This window comes from Dioscorea cayenensis, chromosome 5 (assembly GCF_009730915.1).
Source record: "Dioscorea cayenensis subsp. rotundata cultivar TDr96_F1 chromosome 5, TDr96_F1_v2_PseudoChromosome.rev07_lg8_w22 25.fasta, whole genome shotgun sequence".
NCBI lineage: Eukaryota > Viridiplantae > Streptophyta > Magnoliopsida > Dioscoreales > Dioscoreaceae > Dioscorea > Dioscorea cayenensis.
In genome coordinates this window covers 1-16,421 of record NC_052475.1, presented here as the reverse complement: position 1 = coordinate 16,421, position 16,421 = coordinate 1, and the positions used below count along the sequence as shown (strand labels likewise).

General features: G+C 41.4%; 1 protein-coding gene and 1 pseudogene across 1 annotated transcript; one reads left to right on the top strand and one right to left on the bottom strand.

Annotated features, from left to right (window-relative positions):
- Positions 1–42: 42 nt before the first annotated feature.
- LOC120261721 (pentatricopeptide repeat-containing protein At4g02750-like) lies at positions 43–4,327 on the bottom strand. Its single transcript, XM_039269705.1, has 2 exons — positions 243–4,327; positions 43–99 (listed from the first exon to the last, which is right to left on the bottom strand). Exon 1 carries the CDS (start codon positions 3,457–3,459, stop codon positions 670–672), a length of 2,790 nt encoding a protein of 929 aa, XP_039125639.1. The 5' UTR covers positions 3,460–4,327; the 3' UTR covers positions 43–99; positions 243–669.
- A 4,564-nt stretch (positions 4,328–8,891) lies between these two features.
- LOC120261722 lies at positions 8,892–10,464 on the top strand (annotated as a pseudogene).
- The last annotated feature ends 5,957 nt before the right edge of the window (positions 10,465–16,421 follow it).

Below are 16,421 nucleotides of genomic sequence, written 5' to 3'. Positions count from 1 at the left end.
ACTGGGATCGAGGCTTCCGCTATCGGCCATGTCAATCTCTTTTCACTATATGATCTTGTAATTGGGTTAATCGCTTCACTATAAGAGATAGACTAACACCTGCATTCAAATAAATGTATTTAAAAACTTAGAAAGAGGATTGTAATAAAGATGAGGTAACCCTTCTACACATATAAAGTTATAAACTACATCTTTTATTATACACAAAAACACATATAAACTACATCTTTCAAAGTTCTTACTCTTGTCAAAATTCATTGCTGACCCAGAAAAGAAAACAACATTAACAAATCTTCTCCTCTTCTGTGATTCTCTAATTAATTTCCAACTGATTATATAAGCATCCGGGATTTGGAAACCGTTTTAAGTCCAGTGAGTCAGATTAACTTTGGATGATTCCTTGATTCCATCAAGGTTTAAAGCAACCCTGCCGATTAATGAACAACAAACACATACGTATGTGTTCAATATTGTGCACCATGTTTCTACAGACGAAGCTAAAGCAGACTCCAACCACAATCACATTCGTGCCTTCAAATTCCTGTATGACCTCTCAAGGGCAGGCGCCATCCACAGATGTCCTAATCAAACTATAGCTTTGCTAAGTGATTGTAAGAGCAATGATTCTCAGGGAATGACAAGTATTTTCCCTCATTTCATCTGTCTGCATCACCAGTAATCCCCACAAGAACAGTTTCCATCGTTAAAATGATGGAATCTATTCCCATCCCTAATGTCAATTTCTCTCTTGGTTATTTTAGACATAAACCTCATGAAATTATGGCAATCTCCGCATATTCGGAGATTCTTCATTATCTGTAGTGGCGTACCATCAGACGTTGCCAATAGACCATAGGCAACGGCAAGTTTCTCACTGTGATAGAGAAGCACATTCTCTTTCTGCTCCTCTTCCACATCATGCAGGACAAATTGGGTGTCTGGCACATAACCTGCATACTTCAGTCTTACATACAGCTCCTTCAGGAGTGCATGTATCTCAACAATCTGCTCATGGTGCTTATCTCCAGTGATAAAAGAATGCAACTTGTTCCTTATCTGAATCCAGCTGCAACCTGGTGATTTTGTGACACCTCTAGCTCTCATCAACTCTCTCACCTCATCCACTTCGTTCCACATGCCACGAGATGCATATATGTTTGACAACAAGACATAATTTCCAGCAGTCTGTGGCTCCATTTGAAACAGCTTTTCTGCAATCATTCTGCCAAGTTCTACATTCTGGTGAATTCTGCACGCACCAAGAAGTGCTGCCCACACCACTGAATCTGGTTCAATGGGCATGTTTTCTATGAATTCTTTAGCTTCATCCAAGTGGCCTGCTCTTCCAAGAAGGTCCACCATGCAGGCATAGTGACCTTCCAATGGCATGAGTCTGTAATCCTTGCTCATTGAATTGAAATAATGCCACCCTTCATCAACCAAACCAGCATGGCTACAAGCACATAAGAGCCCCGTGAAAGAGATCTGGTTCGGTAAAATTCTTTCCGCTTTCATCTGCTCAAAGATTTGAATGCCTTCTCTTCCAAGGCCATTTTGGGCACAGCCAGCAAGCATTGAGTTCCATGAGATTATATCACGTTCAGGCATTTTTTCAAAAACCAAAAAGGAGCCTCTGCAGCCACACTTGAAATACATTGAAATCAGGGCATTGCCCACAAAAAGATCCAAATCAAAGCCCAATTTAATGGTCAGAACATGAGCCTGCTGACTTAGCCTACTTGAACCCACATGGCCGCAAGTGCTAAGGAGGGTAGTCATGGTTGAAGAGTTTGGCAATGCCCCTTCTCTCAACATTCTGAGAAATAGCTCAAGAGACTCATTGCCTTGCCCAGCCTGCGAGTATGCGGAAATGATTGCAGTCCATGAGACAACATCGTGGATGGGCATCTTGTCAAAAACAGTGCGAGCATCATCCAACAAGTAGTTATGAGATAGGCCAGCAATCAAAGAGTTCCAAGACACAATATCTTTTGTTCTCATCCAGTTAAAAACTCGAGTGACATCTTCCGTATTCTTGCATTTGGCATACATTGTGATCAAGCCATTATTGACATAGGCATTGAACTGTGATCCTGCCTTTATAGCCAGAGAGTGTAGTTGCCTACCCATCTCTAGTGCTCTGATGTTAGCGCAAGCAAAGAAACCACTGGTGAAACTGGAGAGAGTAGGAACTATTCCATGCCAATGAAGCTCTGATAAAAGGTCCAAAGCTTCTTCACTTTCCCCATTCTGTGCACAAGCGGCAATCATCGCAGCCCATGAAATTGCATTACGTATAGGCATCCTGTGAAACAATTTCTTTGCTTCATCAAGCATCCCATTTTGAGCATATCCTGCAATCATGGCGTTCCACGACACCACATTAGGATCAGGCATTTGTTCAAACATGTGTCTGGCCTCATGAATCCGGTTGTTCTGAGCGAACCCTGCCAGTAATGCTGTTTGAGAAACAATAGTCTTACACGGATCTCGCTGGTAAAACGAGAGAGCATCATCTAACCGCCCAACATGTGACAACGCTGTGATCATAGTGGACCAAGAATACTCGTTCTTCTCCCGCATACCTTCAAAGAATCTCACTGCAGACTCCAGGCCTCCACTCTCTCTTGTGTAAGCATTCAGTATAGCAGTGCCCACGACCACGTCCCCCTCAAAACCAGTCTTGATTGCTAAGGACCGCAGATTCTCGAGCAGTACAATATTACCCAAACACACCACAGCAGAGATAGCGGCAGTGAAATTGGGCTGGTCCAGGCTCATCATGCAACGATGCATATGCAGGAAAAACCTCCACGCTTCATCATACTCATTAATCTGAACGTACCCAGAAATCATCACAGTCCAAGAGACCAAATTCCTTGCTGGCATGTTTTCAAAGAGCCACCGGGCCTCCCCCATCCGATGGGCGTGGCAATATCCGGTAATCATGGAATTCCACGAGGCCACATCCCTATCAGGCATTCTATCAAACAGCCACCTTGCCGTCGCTAAATCACCATGCTGCACATATCCACTGATCATCGCATTCCAAGAGACGGAATTCCGCTCCGGCATTGCATCAAAGACTTCTCGGGCATCTTCAATTCGACCAGATTTAGCGTACCCAGAGACGACAATGGTCCAGGTCCTGATATTCCTCCCCGCGAACGAGTCGAAAAGAGCTCGTGCCTCATCGATCATGCCGTTCTGGAAATAACCGAAGATCATGAAATTCCAGGAGATGATGTCTCTGTGGGGCATTTCGTCGAACAGTCTCCGGGCGTCTATTGCATGGCCGAGCCGCGTCAGTTCTCGTATCCTGGAGTTGTAATGAGGAATGTCCACAATTGGATCTCGCGAAATAGCAAGAGAAGAAGAAGTAGAAACAAAGCGGAGAAGACGACGAGCTACCATGGAAGAGAAGCTTGGGTTTCTCATCCATGGCGCCAGTGCCACCATAGCACCCAAGAGAAGAGGCCGGAGATGGATGGGCGGGCCGGGCCTTCTTCAAATTTCAATCACGAGGCAATTTGGATGATACCGATATGAACCGGAATGCCCATTTATGTTCTGCCACGTGTCTTCCATTCTAAACTTTGCCGCCATCCCTCAAGGCCTCAAATTCGGGCGTTTCCATTCCTAAATGGCAAATGCTCTCCTCGCAGTCTCCGGTTTAAACCCTAGCTCTAGGGAGTGAAGAAAGATCCAAGGGGAAAATGGTGGTGCCTTGGATTCCTGTAGCCAGGGAAGTGTAGAATGCCCTGCTGGTGCAACGAGGGCATCCATTTCCAGGGTAGTTCCCACCCCTATTCCAAATGATCATTGATTACTTTTACTTTCGATGTCGTTTTCATCACTAGGTCTAATCGAACACTCCTCATTCTGATGATGCTGGCTGGAAAGCTGAATTTTTTGTTTTTTTTCTGTTAAATTATGTGAGAAAATGGATATGCCTTTTCCGTTCCGATCCCGTTACTCGTATGGTAAGTTTCTCGGTCATTTTGATCCTTATCCTCTCCAGGAGCACAAGATATTAGAGAAATTCAATATGCAATGAAACAGAGATGCGAATTTCTTTTCTTGTGCTTATTCTGGTGTGTATTTATGAAATGGGCCGTGGCTGCTACTCTCTGTGGACTGTGGGGCAGTGAGTTAAGTGAATTCTATCAATACTTTGATAGTTTAATGTGTTTACATAGGTTTTTGCAAAATCAATTAGAAAAAAAAGTACCTTTTAGAAAATTTGCATTTTCCGTGTGTGTGATTTCTCATGCCTTATTTCTCTTATTTCGTTAAGCATTAGGGATTCAGTTGATGTTCTTCCAGGTTTTTATTGCTGCTGGCATTTCCAGAGGACAAAGTATAATTCGAATTTTTTATGGAGCCAGAGAAATCAACAATTGAACCAGGTGATTGAAATTGTTTACTTCCACAATTTCATGCACTTTAATTGAGCTTTATCTTTCAATACATATAAAATAATGCAGAATTTAGCTTGTTCATCTTTTCATCTCCTTTTTATTTAGGAAAATGTGAATAAACAAACGCTGCATTAAATTAAAACATTAGTCACTGTATCTTCTAATTGCACTACTTAATTAACTCTAAATGTTCCTCTGCTGGCTTATGCTAATAATTATGCTATGAAACTTCAATTTTTTCATGCTACAGATGATCATGTTTTTCAATATCAATCCGTTTTTCTGTTTTTTTTGCATTTGAACCGATCATCATGCTTTGACTTGTGCAATGCTTAATCTCTGTTGGCACTGGAGAGTTTTCTGATGCAACTGTTCTTTATACAACTATACTCCAGAACACGATAGAGCTACTTCTAAATTGCTGTAATAGCCTCAGTTGTTAAGCCATAACATATCGTCACGCAATACTTGTTGAATACAAAGAACAAAATTCTGATTGAGCCCGTCGTAGTTCTCAATCATTTCGTGGCACCAGCCGTAGCTGAATTATGAGTAGAAGCAGTATATCAATAATTTGTTAAGTCATAGACGGGGTTCTTAATTTTGTTCAAATTGGTGGCATAAAAACACTTCAAAACTTTTGTATAATCTAGAACCTTGCACAAAATGGAATACAAATGATGAAGAGTTAAGCTGTTAAAGAATTGTGGCTTTTAGTGCTAGCTTTTGAACTTTGCAGCTGTTCTCTTATTTCGTACTTATTAGTACAGCACGTTCTGGTTACCACATTCTTTGAAGGTGCTACAGTAAATTGCTTTTGCATTATATCGAATGTACCCGAGGTCCAACATTTCCATCAATGAAGTGCATATATTTGAATTAAAAATTATTTTGATTATCTCCCATGGGTCTTAGGTTATAATCTAACTTGGACACTGACATAGTGGTTGCCACAGTGATCAAACGTGCATGCTTTTCTGCTTCTTCCTGTGCTATTCTTTTTCTATTAAGGATCAACAAAAATGTGTGAGATGGTTATGGAAACTTTGCAGTGGTGGATTGCAGTCTGTCCTTTCGGGTCTGTGGTAACCTTTCAGGCTTTCAGCTGTAGATTCCTAACCTGGATGAGCTCCAGATATGGGGTTGGCTTTATTAGACTTGAATCTATACATTTTATATTCCCAGCCTGCAAAGTGATTGATTGTTTTACTGCTAATTTGGCCCTAACCTGGATTCTGTCATTCTGATATAAACCAGAGCTATTCCCATGTTGTAAATGATCAGACTGACATAGGAACACTATTTTGGAGTCATAATAGTCTCTCCAAACAAGCGCGTTCCATAGAGTTACAGATAATAATACATGTATTCCAACGTACGCTCTACCAATAGAAAAACAATCAAGTTTTCAGCATTTTCTGTATTGCCTGCTCAGGTCTACCTTATTGACTAATTGAGATAGTAATCAATAAATTTATATTGCACGGCATACATACCTACCGAACCCTAGCTATACCCTGACAACAAAAATGGCTATCACATCAAAATGCCAACTTTGTTGTCTGCTTTTGATCAGTTACTAGTCAATCTCCAAGACTTGAATTGGCAACTTTAGGAGGCTTACGCTGCTTGGACATTGACACTCCATTATAGGGATAGTTAATTTGTATGGTAGAAAAGCGAAGCATTTGTCCCCTTCCAAGCCCATAGTATTTCTATCTTGCAAACACTTGGAAATGTAGCATGCCCACAGCTCCCACAGAAGTGAAAATCCTGAAAGGAGCATCATGTTTACTCAAATTTAAATGCCATAAAAAATATTACATCATCCTAGTACTTCTGAAATTTTTATACTTGAAAATCATCGGTTAATTTGAAGGTTTTTTTTTAATAAAAAAAATTATATAAGCCTCAAATTCACTAAAAATAAAGGAGAAGGCTTTTCTGTTTCATTTATGCTAGATGTATATATTTTCCATGATAACCATGATAACAGATATTGCACTGGATTGTTTGCAAGCAGGCGGCTTCAACAGTCACTGTTCGGATGATGTTCGACAACCAGGTGGTCAAGATGACAGTAGGCTTATTTTTCTTATTTCTAAATATTAGAATAAAAAATAAAAAAGAGTTTGTTGATGGCAATGATGGGTAGCATTTGACCTAATATTTCTATTGGTCTCTAAGGTGGAATTGCGGATCTTCAGGCAACTTGTTCTATTCTCGAGTTGGAGACTACTCTGGGCGGTCAATTATAAACTAGGCAGGGCTTAAGAATTGTGAATCCCAAGTTGATCAGCTCTGGTAACTTCTATTATCTCAAACAATTCATTGAGCATTAGCAATTGGTTAAATATAGTTTAATTAATCAACCTCGTTTATCATTGGTGGATTTAAAAATTGTTGTTTATCAACCTAATGTTTAATTAATTTACTTGCATGGTTGCACATGGCCTGATGCCAATGCAATAAATGTGGTTTCCCTTTGGATTTCTATATTAGCTAGTTCTTAATTAGGTTCAGATCCTTTTTTTTTTATATAGTTAAAGAAACCATATCATCAAGCAAAAAACAAAACATTTTACAAAGGATGGAACTGGAGAGGTAAACACAAGAAATGGAGGTGTTGAACGTGGGGTTGCTGGGCAGGATATGACTGATATCAATTTGTTTAGAATTGCTGCATTAGTCAATGGCTATGGGGCAGGTTAAAAAGCAACAATGAAACAAAATATAGCTTAAGTCGTGTACTTCACCATCAGATTTGCTGATAGAAGGCGATATCTTGGCTACCTTTGGTTGTTCTGTTGAGTTTGTCCAAAAACTTAGAACCGTTTATTTTTTTCAAAAATGGTAGGTTTAAGATCTAATTAAAAATGGTAGCCAAGTAACAGGGGACATGGCACGGATTCAACGTTCTTTTTCTGCCAGTTGGGAAGCAAGCCAACTTCATCCTATACGAAAGCTTAATTACCAAATAAAAAAACAAGTTAAGTTCATAAAAGTAGGTGCTAAATACAAATCCAAGTTGATGTGGTGGACTTTTTATTTATTCGAGAAAAATACCAAACCAATCCCATTCTTATTTTTTGTCCATTCATATTAAACTTTTGGATCACATCCAATTCATGTAACTTCTATGTTCTCTAATGCATGAATGTGTACTGTTAATTTTGGTCTAATGGTTCCTAGAACCTATTATTACTGGTAGCTTGTGCATCTTATCTGGCCTACCTGTGCCAGAACGTGTAGGTGACTAATAACTAGTAGTATCTATGATAAAGCTTTACTGTTATTCTAGATTCCAATTGTCCGGCCAACCAACCATAGAGTCCTGGAGATGATCTAGTAGGCCATGGTGATGACCCCTTGTGTTGTGTTTAAAATAGTTGAGGTATTGGGTTACTAGATAGACGTCTCAGACTCAAGAGGCTGCTGAGTTGGTTGCAAATTTAATAAGTTATTTATTCTGAGAGATGGGTCTCAGATCTGTTATAGAACTAGAAGAGTGACTAAAGTTTCTTTATAAGATCTTTGGCAGTAAACAAAGGGAGGGTTGTCGCTTCGTAAAATTAGCTACAACTGGAGTTGTTCCCAACACAGTTACCTGGTCTGGCTTCTCATGACAATATAGATATCCTTTTATTTGTTCCCGTTGGACTAGTTTTGGTTCAAGGGCACACGACTATCTATTTCCTATTTCCTATTTTTTATGCAAATGAACTTGCATCTCAAGCAAAATGGGGCATAAGAACGAACCATTAAACAGTGAGTGAGGTACGGTAAGGAGCACATCTGGCCCATGTCAACCTAACCCTGTTGCAAGTTAACTTGATCTAGACTTGTTGGTTGAACATGTTGTTTGGGATCTAATCTTTTTGGTTCCTTTCGTGATGCCGCACTTTCTTCCTCCTAAAGAGCATCTGAGCTCTGAAACTTAAACTCAAAGATATGGATGTAATATTGTTCCACTGATCAATGCCATGTTGAGCATATATTACAGGTTCTTAACCTCTTAGCCACTTTTTCCTGCTGTGTTTGGCCCATCACCCTAATTCTTAACCACCTTTTCGTTGCTCTAAATTGGTTTTACACGTGGGGAAGCGAAGGACGGTAGGGTACTTTGAGTTTGAGATCTCTGAAGTCCTTGTTACTTGTTAGTTATGTGTTCCGAAGTGATGATACGTTGAGAAACTGACAAGGTAAAATGTCTAGGCTGATAGGGTCTTGCTCTGACTCGTAGCAGTGAAACAACTCTCTGACATATTTATGTAAACTGCCCCTTGTGTTGATAAGCCCTGCATAAGAAACGTGCTGCAAAGGCGCGTACATCATTGTCAGCGGCTGGCTGGAGACTTGTTCTTCAAAACTAGTCCCATCCCGGCAGTTATTGTATAATGAGATTTAAAAAAAAAAAATAAATAGATAATTTGTGGCAGTGTAATTGCATTAATTGATAAACGCTGAATGTGTGCTGAAATCCTTCCATGTTTGTGGATTCTAAAAGTTTGGCTAAAGACTGACGAGAGAAAAGGGCCAGGCAAGGCAAGTCAGGGTTGGGCAAAAGCAAGTTAATTTTTTTTTTTCTTACCGTTCCTCTATAAATCACCCAAAACACACGCACAGCACAGCACAGCACAGCGCCAAAAGAGATCCTTACATGCTTCCCAATCAAGACATTCCGTTCTAGTATTCTAGTCTTGTTTATTTCTATATCCTGGATTAGGATGTTATCTTCTTCCTCTTCTTCTCAAACTTAATCCCATCCTTCTTTGTTTCTTTGTCTTGCGCTTTGTGTCAGAAATTCTAAAGAAGAAGAAGAAGAAGAAGAAGAGGACATGGTTTGCAAGGCCAAGGAACCATTTGTCCATAGCCATGTCATCCTTCCTCCTAAGATGAGGAACATGGCTACGTGTCTCAGTGAACAAGCCGTCAAAGTATCGGATTCGTCATGCTCAGGCAGCGGCGCAAGCAGCAGCAGCAGCAACAACTCTTTGTCTGTCCTAGACTCCTCCGTGCAGCGCTCCATCACCAGCCTCCACTATGCCAGGCTCTCCACCTCCAAGCAGCTCTTCATCGAGCTTACATGGTCAAAGACCAGCACTGGCCCGACTCTCTCGGTCTCCATCGAGGACATCACCCTCAACCATGATGAAAAACCAAAAAGCTTGCCACCCTGAGCACGCAGGTCTTGAAGAAGAAGAAAGGAGCCCAGTCTTACGTCCATCGAGACTCGGTGCTCGCTCTCCTCTGGGACGTCTCTTCTGCCAAATTTGGTTCCGGGCCGGAACCCGTTGACAGCAACTACTATGTAGCTGTTATCGTCGATGGAGAGTTTGCACTCTTACTCGGTGGTTGGAGCAAGGATTACATCAACATCAACAGCGTCCACAACGGCAAGCTCGAGGGTGTGATGCCTACAGCAGCATCCGTGATGTTTGGCCGGAAAGAGCAGGTCGTCATCCATACTATTTATTCGACAAAAGCTCGGTTCCGAGACGATGGGAAAGATCATGAGATCACAATCAAATGCAAAGGAGATTCATGGGACGTGAAGGACTCGGAGCTATTGGTGTACGTTGATAAGAAGAAGGTGGTCTCCGAGAAGAGGCTGCACTGGAACTTCAGAGGAAATCAGATTATGTTCGTGGACGGGTCACCGGTGGACCTGATGTGGGATTTGCATGACTGGTGGTTTGGTGGTCCTTCCGGCTGCGGTGTGTTCATGTTCAGGGCCAGGAGCTCGCTTGAAAGCAGGCTCTGGCTTGGACACGAGGTCCTGCAAAAGGAGCAGGACTCCCCTGGCTTTACTCTCTTGATCCGTGCCTTAAAGAGTTAGTGATTTAAAGAGTTTCTGACATACTTCCTCTTTAGTGTTTTGTTTTACATTTGTGTAGTCTTCACTGATGAATTCTTTGGAAAATGTTGATGGAACAAGTCTTGCGAGATTTGGCTGTTGGTTTCGATTGCAGGCTTATCAAACTGTAGATTGATGGGATCTTGTTCACTCTTTTCCTTGTTCAAAATGAATTGACATTATTCACATACCGCTGCTTCTCCTTCATTTCAGTTTATAGTGTTTGGCTTTTCTTCTTCTGTTGTTGTTATTATTATTAACCATTTATGTTGAGATAGAAGCAGAATGTAACAAAACCATTGGGAACAGAGAAGGCTTTGACATTGAAAATTCAATCTTTCTTATCTGTTAATTAAGCGAATTTTATATGCTTCACTGTTAGAAGAACATGTTGTTGGGTGTATGGGCGTTCTTGATTTCAAGTCCTCTGTTCTTTTCTCCCCAATTTTCTTCACCGTCTCTTTTTTTTTTTCTTTAATCTTCATTTTTTTTTTTGTTTAAGAGAAATATTTCAACTAGTTTAGTTGTTTTAGAACTTTTCGATAGGGTCCATCGCTCTTACTCTTTCTGTTGTGTTCACCTTGTGGTTTTTTTTTTATTAGCTTCTTATGTTCTCCACTCCTGATGGTATGTTTTGTGTTGGTTCTTATTCTACACCCGGTGGACGGTTTTGGGTTTTTTTTTCTTATTATCTTTTGTTGCTTTTGTGTAGTACTCTGTTTTTGTACTCTATGCTTTTTTTAATGCATTATAGTTTATTCATTTTATAAAAAAAATATATATATCTATCTTAAAAAAAAATTATTGATTTCTCACTCATTCATGCTAAGGAACTTCTCTTATGTTCTTGTGAGAATAGGAGAAATAATTTGTATATTTTATTAATAAATAAGTACAAGGATATATATAGAAAAATACTAGGATTTTGTGGTATGGGTCCAGTATGGCCCATTAACCAAATATAAACTATAACATAACTCTAACACTCCCCCTCAAGCTGGAGCATATATATCGAGCATGCCCAGCTTGTTACATAGATTACTAAAGACTTTAACATTTAAACCTTTGGTGAAGATATCCGCCAGTTGCTCAGACGACTGGGTATACGGCGTAGAGATGACTCCCTTCAGTACCATATCACGAACATAGTGACAATCAACCTCCACATGCTTGGCACGCTCATGGAATGTTGGATTATTTGCAATGAAGATGGCGGTCTGGTTATCACACAACATCTGCATAGGTATTGTGATAGGGAATCCCAACTCGGATAGAAAAGAGCGCACCCAAACCATCTCACAGGTCATCGCATGCCATCGATCAGTACTCGCTCGCACTTGATCTCGAAACCACATTCTGTTTCTTGCTTCGCCAAGTAACCAAGTTTCCACCGACATACGTCTGAGCTCAGGCGTGAGACTTTCTGTCTCCTCATCACCCGACGATAACCCTGAGTCGAATATGCTCGCAACGTCTAGAGTGACCATGATTTTTAGTAGAAGACCTTTCTACGGGAGCTCCTTTAACATATCGCAAGAACCCTCGGAGCACCCCTCGCGTGAACTTCTCGTGGCTCATGCATAAACTGACTCAGGAGTCCAACTGCGTAACATATATCAGGATGAGTAACAGTTAGATAAATGAGCTTGCCAATCAAACATCTCGTATTGACCAGGATCTTTGAGAAATGGGGAAGATGTCTCCCAAAAGGGTGGTGACTGCTCAATAGGTGTATTCTCTCGTTTACAACCCAATAAACCAGTCTCCTCAAGTAAGTCCAACACATACTCCATCGTGAGAGCGTCATCTTTCCTTTGGCATATGTAAACTCAATACCAAGGAAGTATCTGGGTCGTCCCATGTCTCGTGTAACGAAATGCTTCATTAAATGCTCCTTAGTTCTCTCGAATTCCAGCGATCACTACCCAGTCAACAAGATGTCATCGACATATACCGCAAGTACAACACAACCGGATGAAGTGTTCTTATAAAAACACGTAATGATCCACATTACACTGCGAAAACCATCTGCAGATTGCAATTACACTAAATTTGTCAAACCATGCACGAGGACTTTGTTTTCGGGACCATAGATCGCTTTCTTGAGTCGGGCAGACTAGATTCTCCCCCTGAGCAACATACCCCGGAGGTTGCTCCATAAACACTGTCTCAACTAAGTCTCCATAGAGAAAGACATTCTTCACATCAAGTTGACAGAGTGTCCATGATCGATTCATAGCTACCGACAGTAGAATGTGAATAGAATTCAGACGAGCAACTGGTGAAAAAGTCTCAGCATAATCAACACCATAAGTTTGAGTAAAACCACGGGCCACTAACACGGGCTTTGTAGCGATCAAGCTGTACCATCCGCTTTGTGCTGGCAGGAGAAGACCCATCGCAGTGGCGATCTTTCGGCATCGCAGGCGAGCACAAGCGCCCATGTACCACGAGATCTCAAGGCTTCCATTTCCTCATCCATTGCCATTTGCCATTGTGGAAGCAAAAGCGCATCCTGGTATTTCCTGGGAATTGACTCAGCAGACAAGGAAAGAGCAAATGTGCGGAAGGACGGGTGAAGATTATCATAAGAAACAAAAAGGGAGATGTGATGTTTAGTACAAGAACGAATACCTTTGCGAAAGGTTATGGGAAGATCAAGAGACGAATCTGCATGGTCCGGGGAGAGGACCGGAGGGGACGGAGCTGGCGCTGGTACACGTTGGCGTCGATGACATAGTTAACATATCGTGAGAAACTGAATCAGAGAAAAATGATTGAGACTCAAAAAACGTGACATCCATAGACACAAAAATACTTCCGACTAGTCGGATGAAACAACCCAGTATCCACGTTGGGTGCGGGGAATAACCAACAAAAAAACACATTTAAGCGCACGCGACGCAACTTGTCCAAACTAGGGAGTTAAATCACGAACAAAACCAACACAACCGAAAAACACGAGGGGATAAGTGAAACAACTCGGTATTAGGTAGAAGACGACGTAAAGGAACCTCTCCCCTAAAGGGTGCGAAAGGCATACGATTAATAAGATAGACTGCAGTCAAGATAGCATCAGACCATAAATACATAGGAACATTACGCTCTACCAAGAGAGTGCGTGCAACATCCAATATGTGACGATGCTTTCTTTCAGCTACTCCATTTTGTTGAGAAGTGTGTGGACATGTGGTTTGATGAATAATCCCAAATGACGCACATAAAGAATTTACAGCAGAAGAGACAAATTCTAAAGCATTATCGGTGCAAAGACATTTGAGAACAATGGAAAATTAATTTTTTTATTTCCAAAATGAATTTTTTTGAAGGACATCGACAATAGACCGACGGTCTTTTAACAAATATACCCAAGACACTCGGGAAAAAAATCATCAACAAACACAACATAGTAACGATGACCCGGAAATAGACGCCGACCTTAGAAGGTCCCCAAACATCACAATGAACTAAATCAAATAACGACCGACTAGACACTAGAGTAGAACGTTTAAAGGTAGCACGATGATGTTTACCCAACTGACACGACTCACATTGAAACGACTCGACCCGAATCCAAGGCAAAGTTTGCTGAAGACGACTAAGAGAAGGGTGACCCAATCTCGATGCCATATGAGTGATGACTCGGAGTCGAAACTGATCTTTCGCTAAACCACGAGGAATATCATCACGCACTCAACGATATACTGCCGTCACCACGATTACGCCCTCAAACCAATCCTCTTCCCCGTCGCAGATCCCCGAAAAAAATACGAGTGAAAAGGGAAAAATGATACACTACAATTCAAATGTTTGGTGATCGCAGAAATGAATAGCAAGTTGACAGGAAATTCAGGTACATAAAGAACATCATTTAGTCTAAGTCGAGAGGAAGCTCAGCACAACTCTCTCTCCCGGGACACTAATCACGATCGTCCATCGTAGAATCGCCACGTAATGAAAAAAATAGATGGAGAAAGATTTTTGGAAAAAAAGATTTTGTACCTGTCATGTGAGAAGAGGCCCCAAAGTCAATAATCCAGGAACTGTCCCTGGAAACAAGAAAGGCATTACCTGAGGAAACAGAAGAAGAGACTGTGGTGTGAGACGCTGTGCCCTGTAGCCGCTGGAACCGTGCAGAAAGTCAGCCTGAGAGATAGTGACAAACTGTTCAGCACTAGAAGTGGGTGACGGATCGACCACCTCGGTACTAGCATTGACCACTGCCGGGCGACCATGCTTATCCCAACAACGATCCTCAGTGTGGCCTGGCCGTCGACGTAAAAGTACACACAAACCTATTCGAGAATCACCACGCCGGCTCCTCGACCACCACGAGAGGAGCCTTTACCACCACGCCCACGAAGCTAGCAAAGCGGATCGATCGGAGGACACAACAGGCGACGGAGATGTGGATGTAGAAGAAAGGCGAAGGGACGCGAGCATAAAGCAGCTGAAAGATCGAGGCATTCTCTCGGGAACTTCGAATAGAGCCCTTCACTGGTTTTTGCATCTCAGCGGGGAGCCCGGAAAGATATGCGATGAGCGCAACTTCATTCCGGTAGAACGAAGGGTGGCGGATCAAGAACTAATGGGTCGGTAAATATCCGACTCATCCAACGAGCTACGGATGTGAGTGAAGAACCGATAGGCGATGACGATCGCCTTGACGGGTACGTAAACAGATTTGCTCATACAACTCAAAAACACGAGAGATATTATTTTTCATTTCCATATGTCAATCGCACATCTCCCAAATTGCCTTTGCAGTAGTCAACATCACCACACTTCGGGCAATATCCGGCTCCATACTACCGATCAACCATGAGCGCCTCGCGAAAGCATCCTCGAGAAGCCAATCAAGATACTTGGCATCTTCCGAGTCCGTGGATCTGCCGTGAGGTACGATGATTTCTTATGAGCCATAAGGAACTGCTCAAAACTCTGCGCCCAAAACACATAGTTCCTTCCATCCAACTTTTGCAGGTACTGATGGAGATTCTTATCTAAAGAATCATGAAAGCGAAGACATGACGACGACAAGACAAATCCTTCACAGAACAAGACAAGGACCCGGTGAGGGTGAGGGAACATCACCGGTGCCCATAGACCAACGAGACAGCAAGAGATGAGCAGTGGTCGGGTGGTAGAGGTGGGCGGTGGGTGGAAGACTAGGGTTTGGAGTGGCGGTAGGGCGGCGAGGGTTTTGGGTGGCAGCTAGGGTTTAACCTAGAGCTCTGGTACCATGTGAGAATAGAAGAAATAATTTGTATATTTTATTAGTAAATAAGTACAAGGATATATATATAGAGAAATACTAGGGTTTTGTGGTATGGGCCTAGTATAGCCCATTAACCAAATATAAACTATAACATAACTCTAACAGTTCTAAAATGCCCATATCCTTCCATGTTTGGTGCATTGATCAGTAATGTCTCATTATCATATCTAGGTTGTCCATACTGGCAATTGCATTCCCTGATTTTGTGTTCATTTCCTTGAAGGCAAAGATAGGAGTTTAGCTATCTTCATTTTGAAATCACTGCTGAAGATTTTAAGACATCAATACATGATAAAATTTAGTTATAATTGACTTCTTTTTTAGAGATTTATCAGTTTCAGGCCATGAAAAGGCTGAACAGGAATTGGCTCATACTTTGAAATAATACAGATATATGTTTGTGTGTATGTAAACCACATTATTATTGAAGAAACTACACAGAATCTCAATGGCGGTGATTAAACCAAAGGTTAGCTGTGTCTGCATTTAAAGATTCCTTCTGTAGTTCATGAAAACTGCACACCGTGGGCCACTCATTTGATCCTCAAATAACATTACTTTAACGCAATCCAAGGAAATTAAGGAAAGTGACCAACTAGAAGAGACATTGGCAGAATGGTTCTTTGTACCAACCTAACTCGTTGCTAGGACTAATTGTGGTGTAATTCAATGGTTATTATCCTATAATAATTAACGGGTCCATTCTTTTTCCTTGACTTCATAATTTTTGAACGGTGTAGAATTTCTGTTTAGAAGTCTACTCTGATCATTATGGTACTCGCTTTCTAAGCTGATTTCTTTGACCTCAGTAATAACTTAAACAAAACGCATCTTTCGGTTCTTTTGTCGACATTTTTGGCTGAAA

Coding starts and splice junctions, on each gene's coding strand:
- LOC120261721 (XM_039269705.1), bottom strand. CDS start 3,459: ATGGTGGCACTGGCGCCATGGATGAGAAACCCAAGCTTCTCTTCCATG.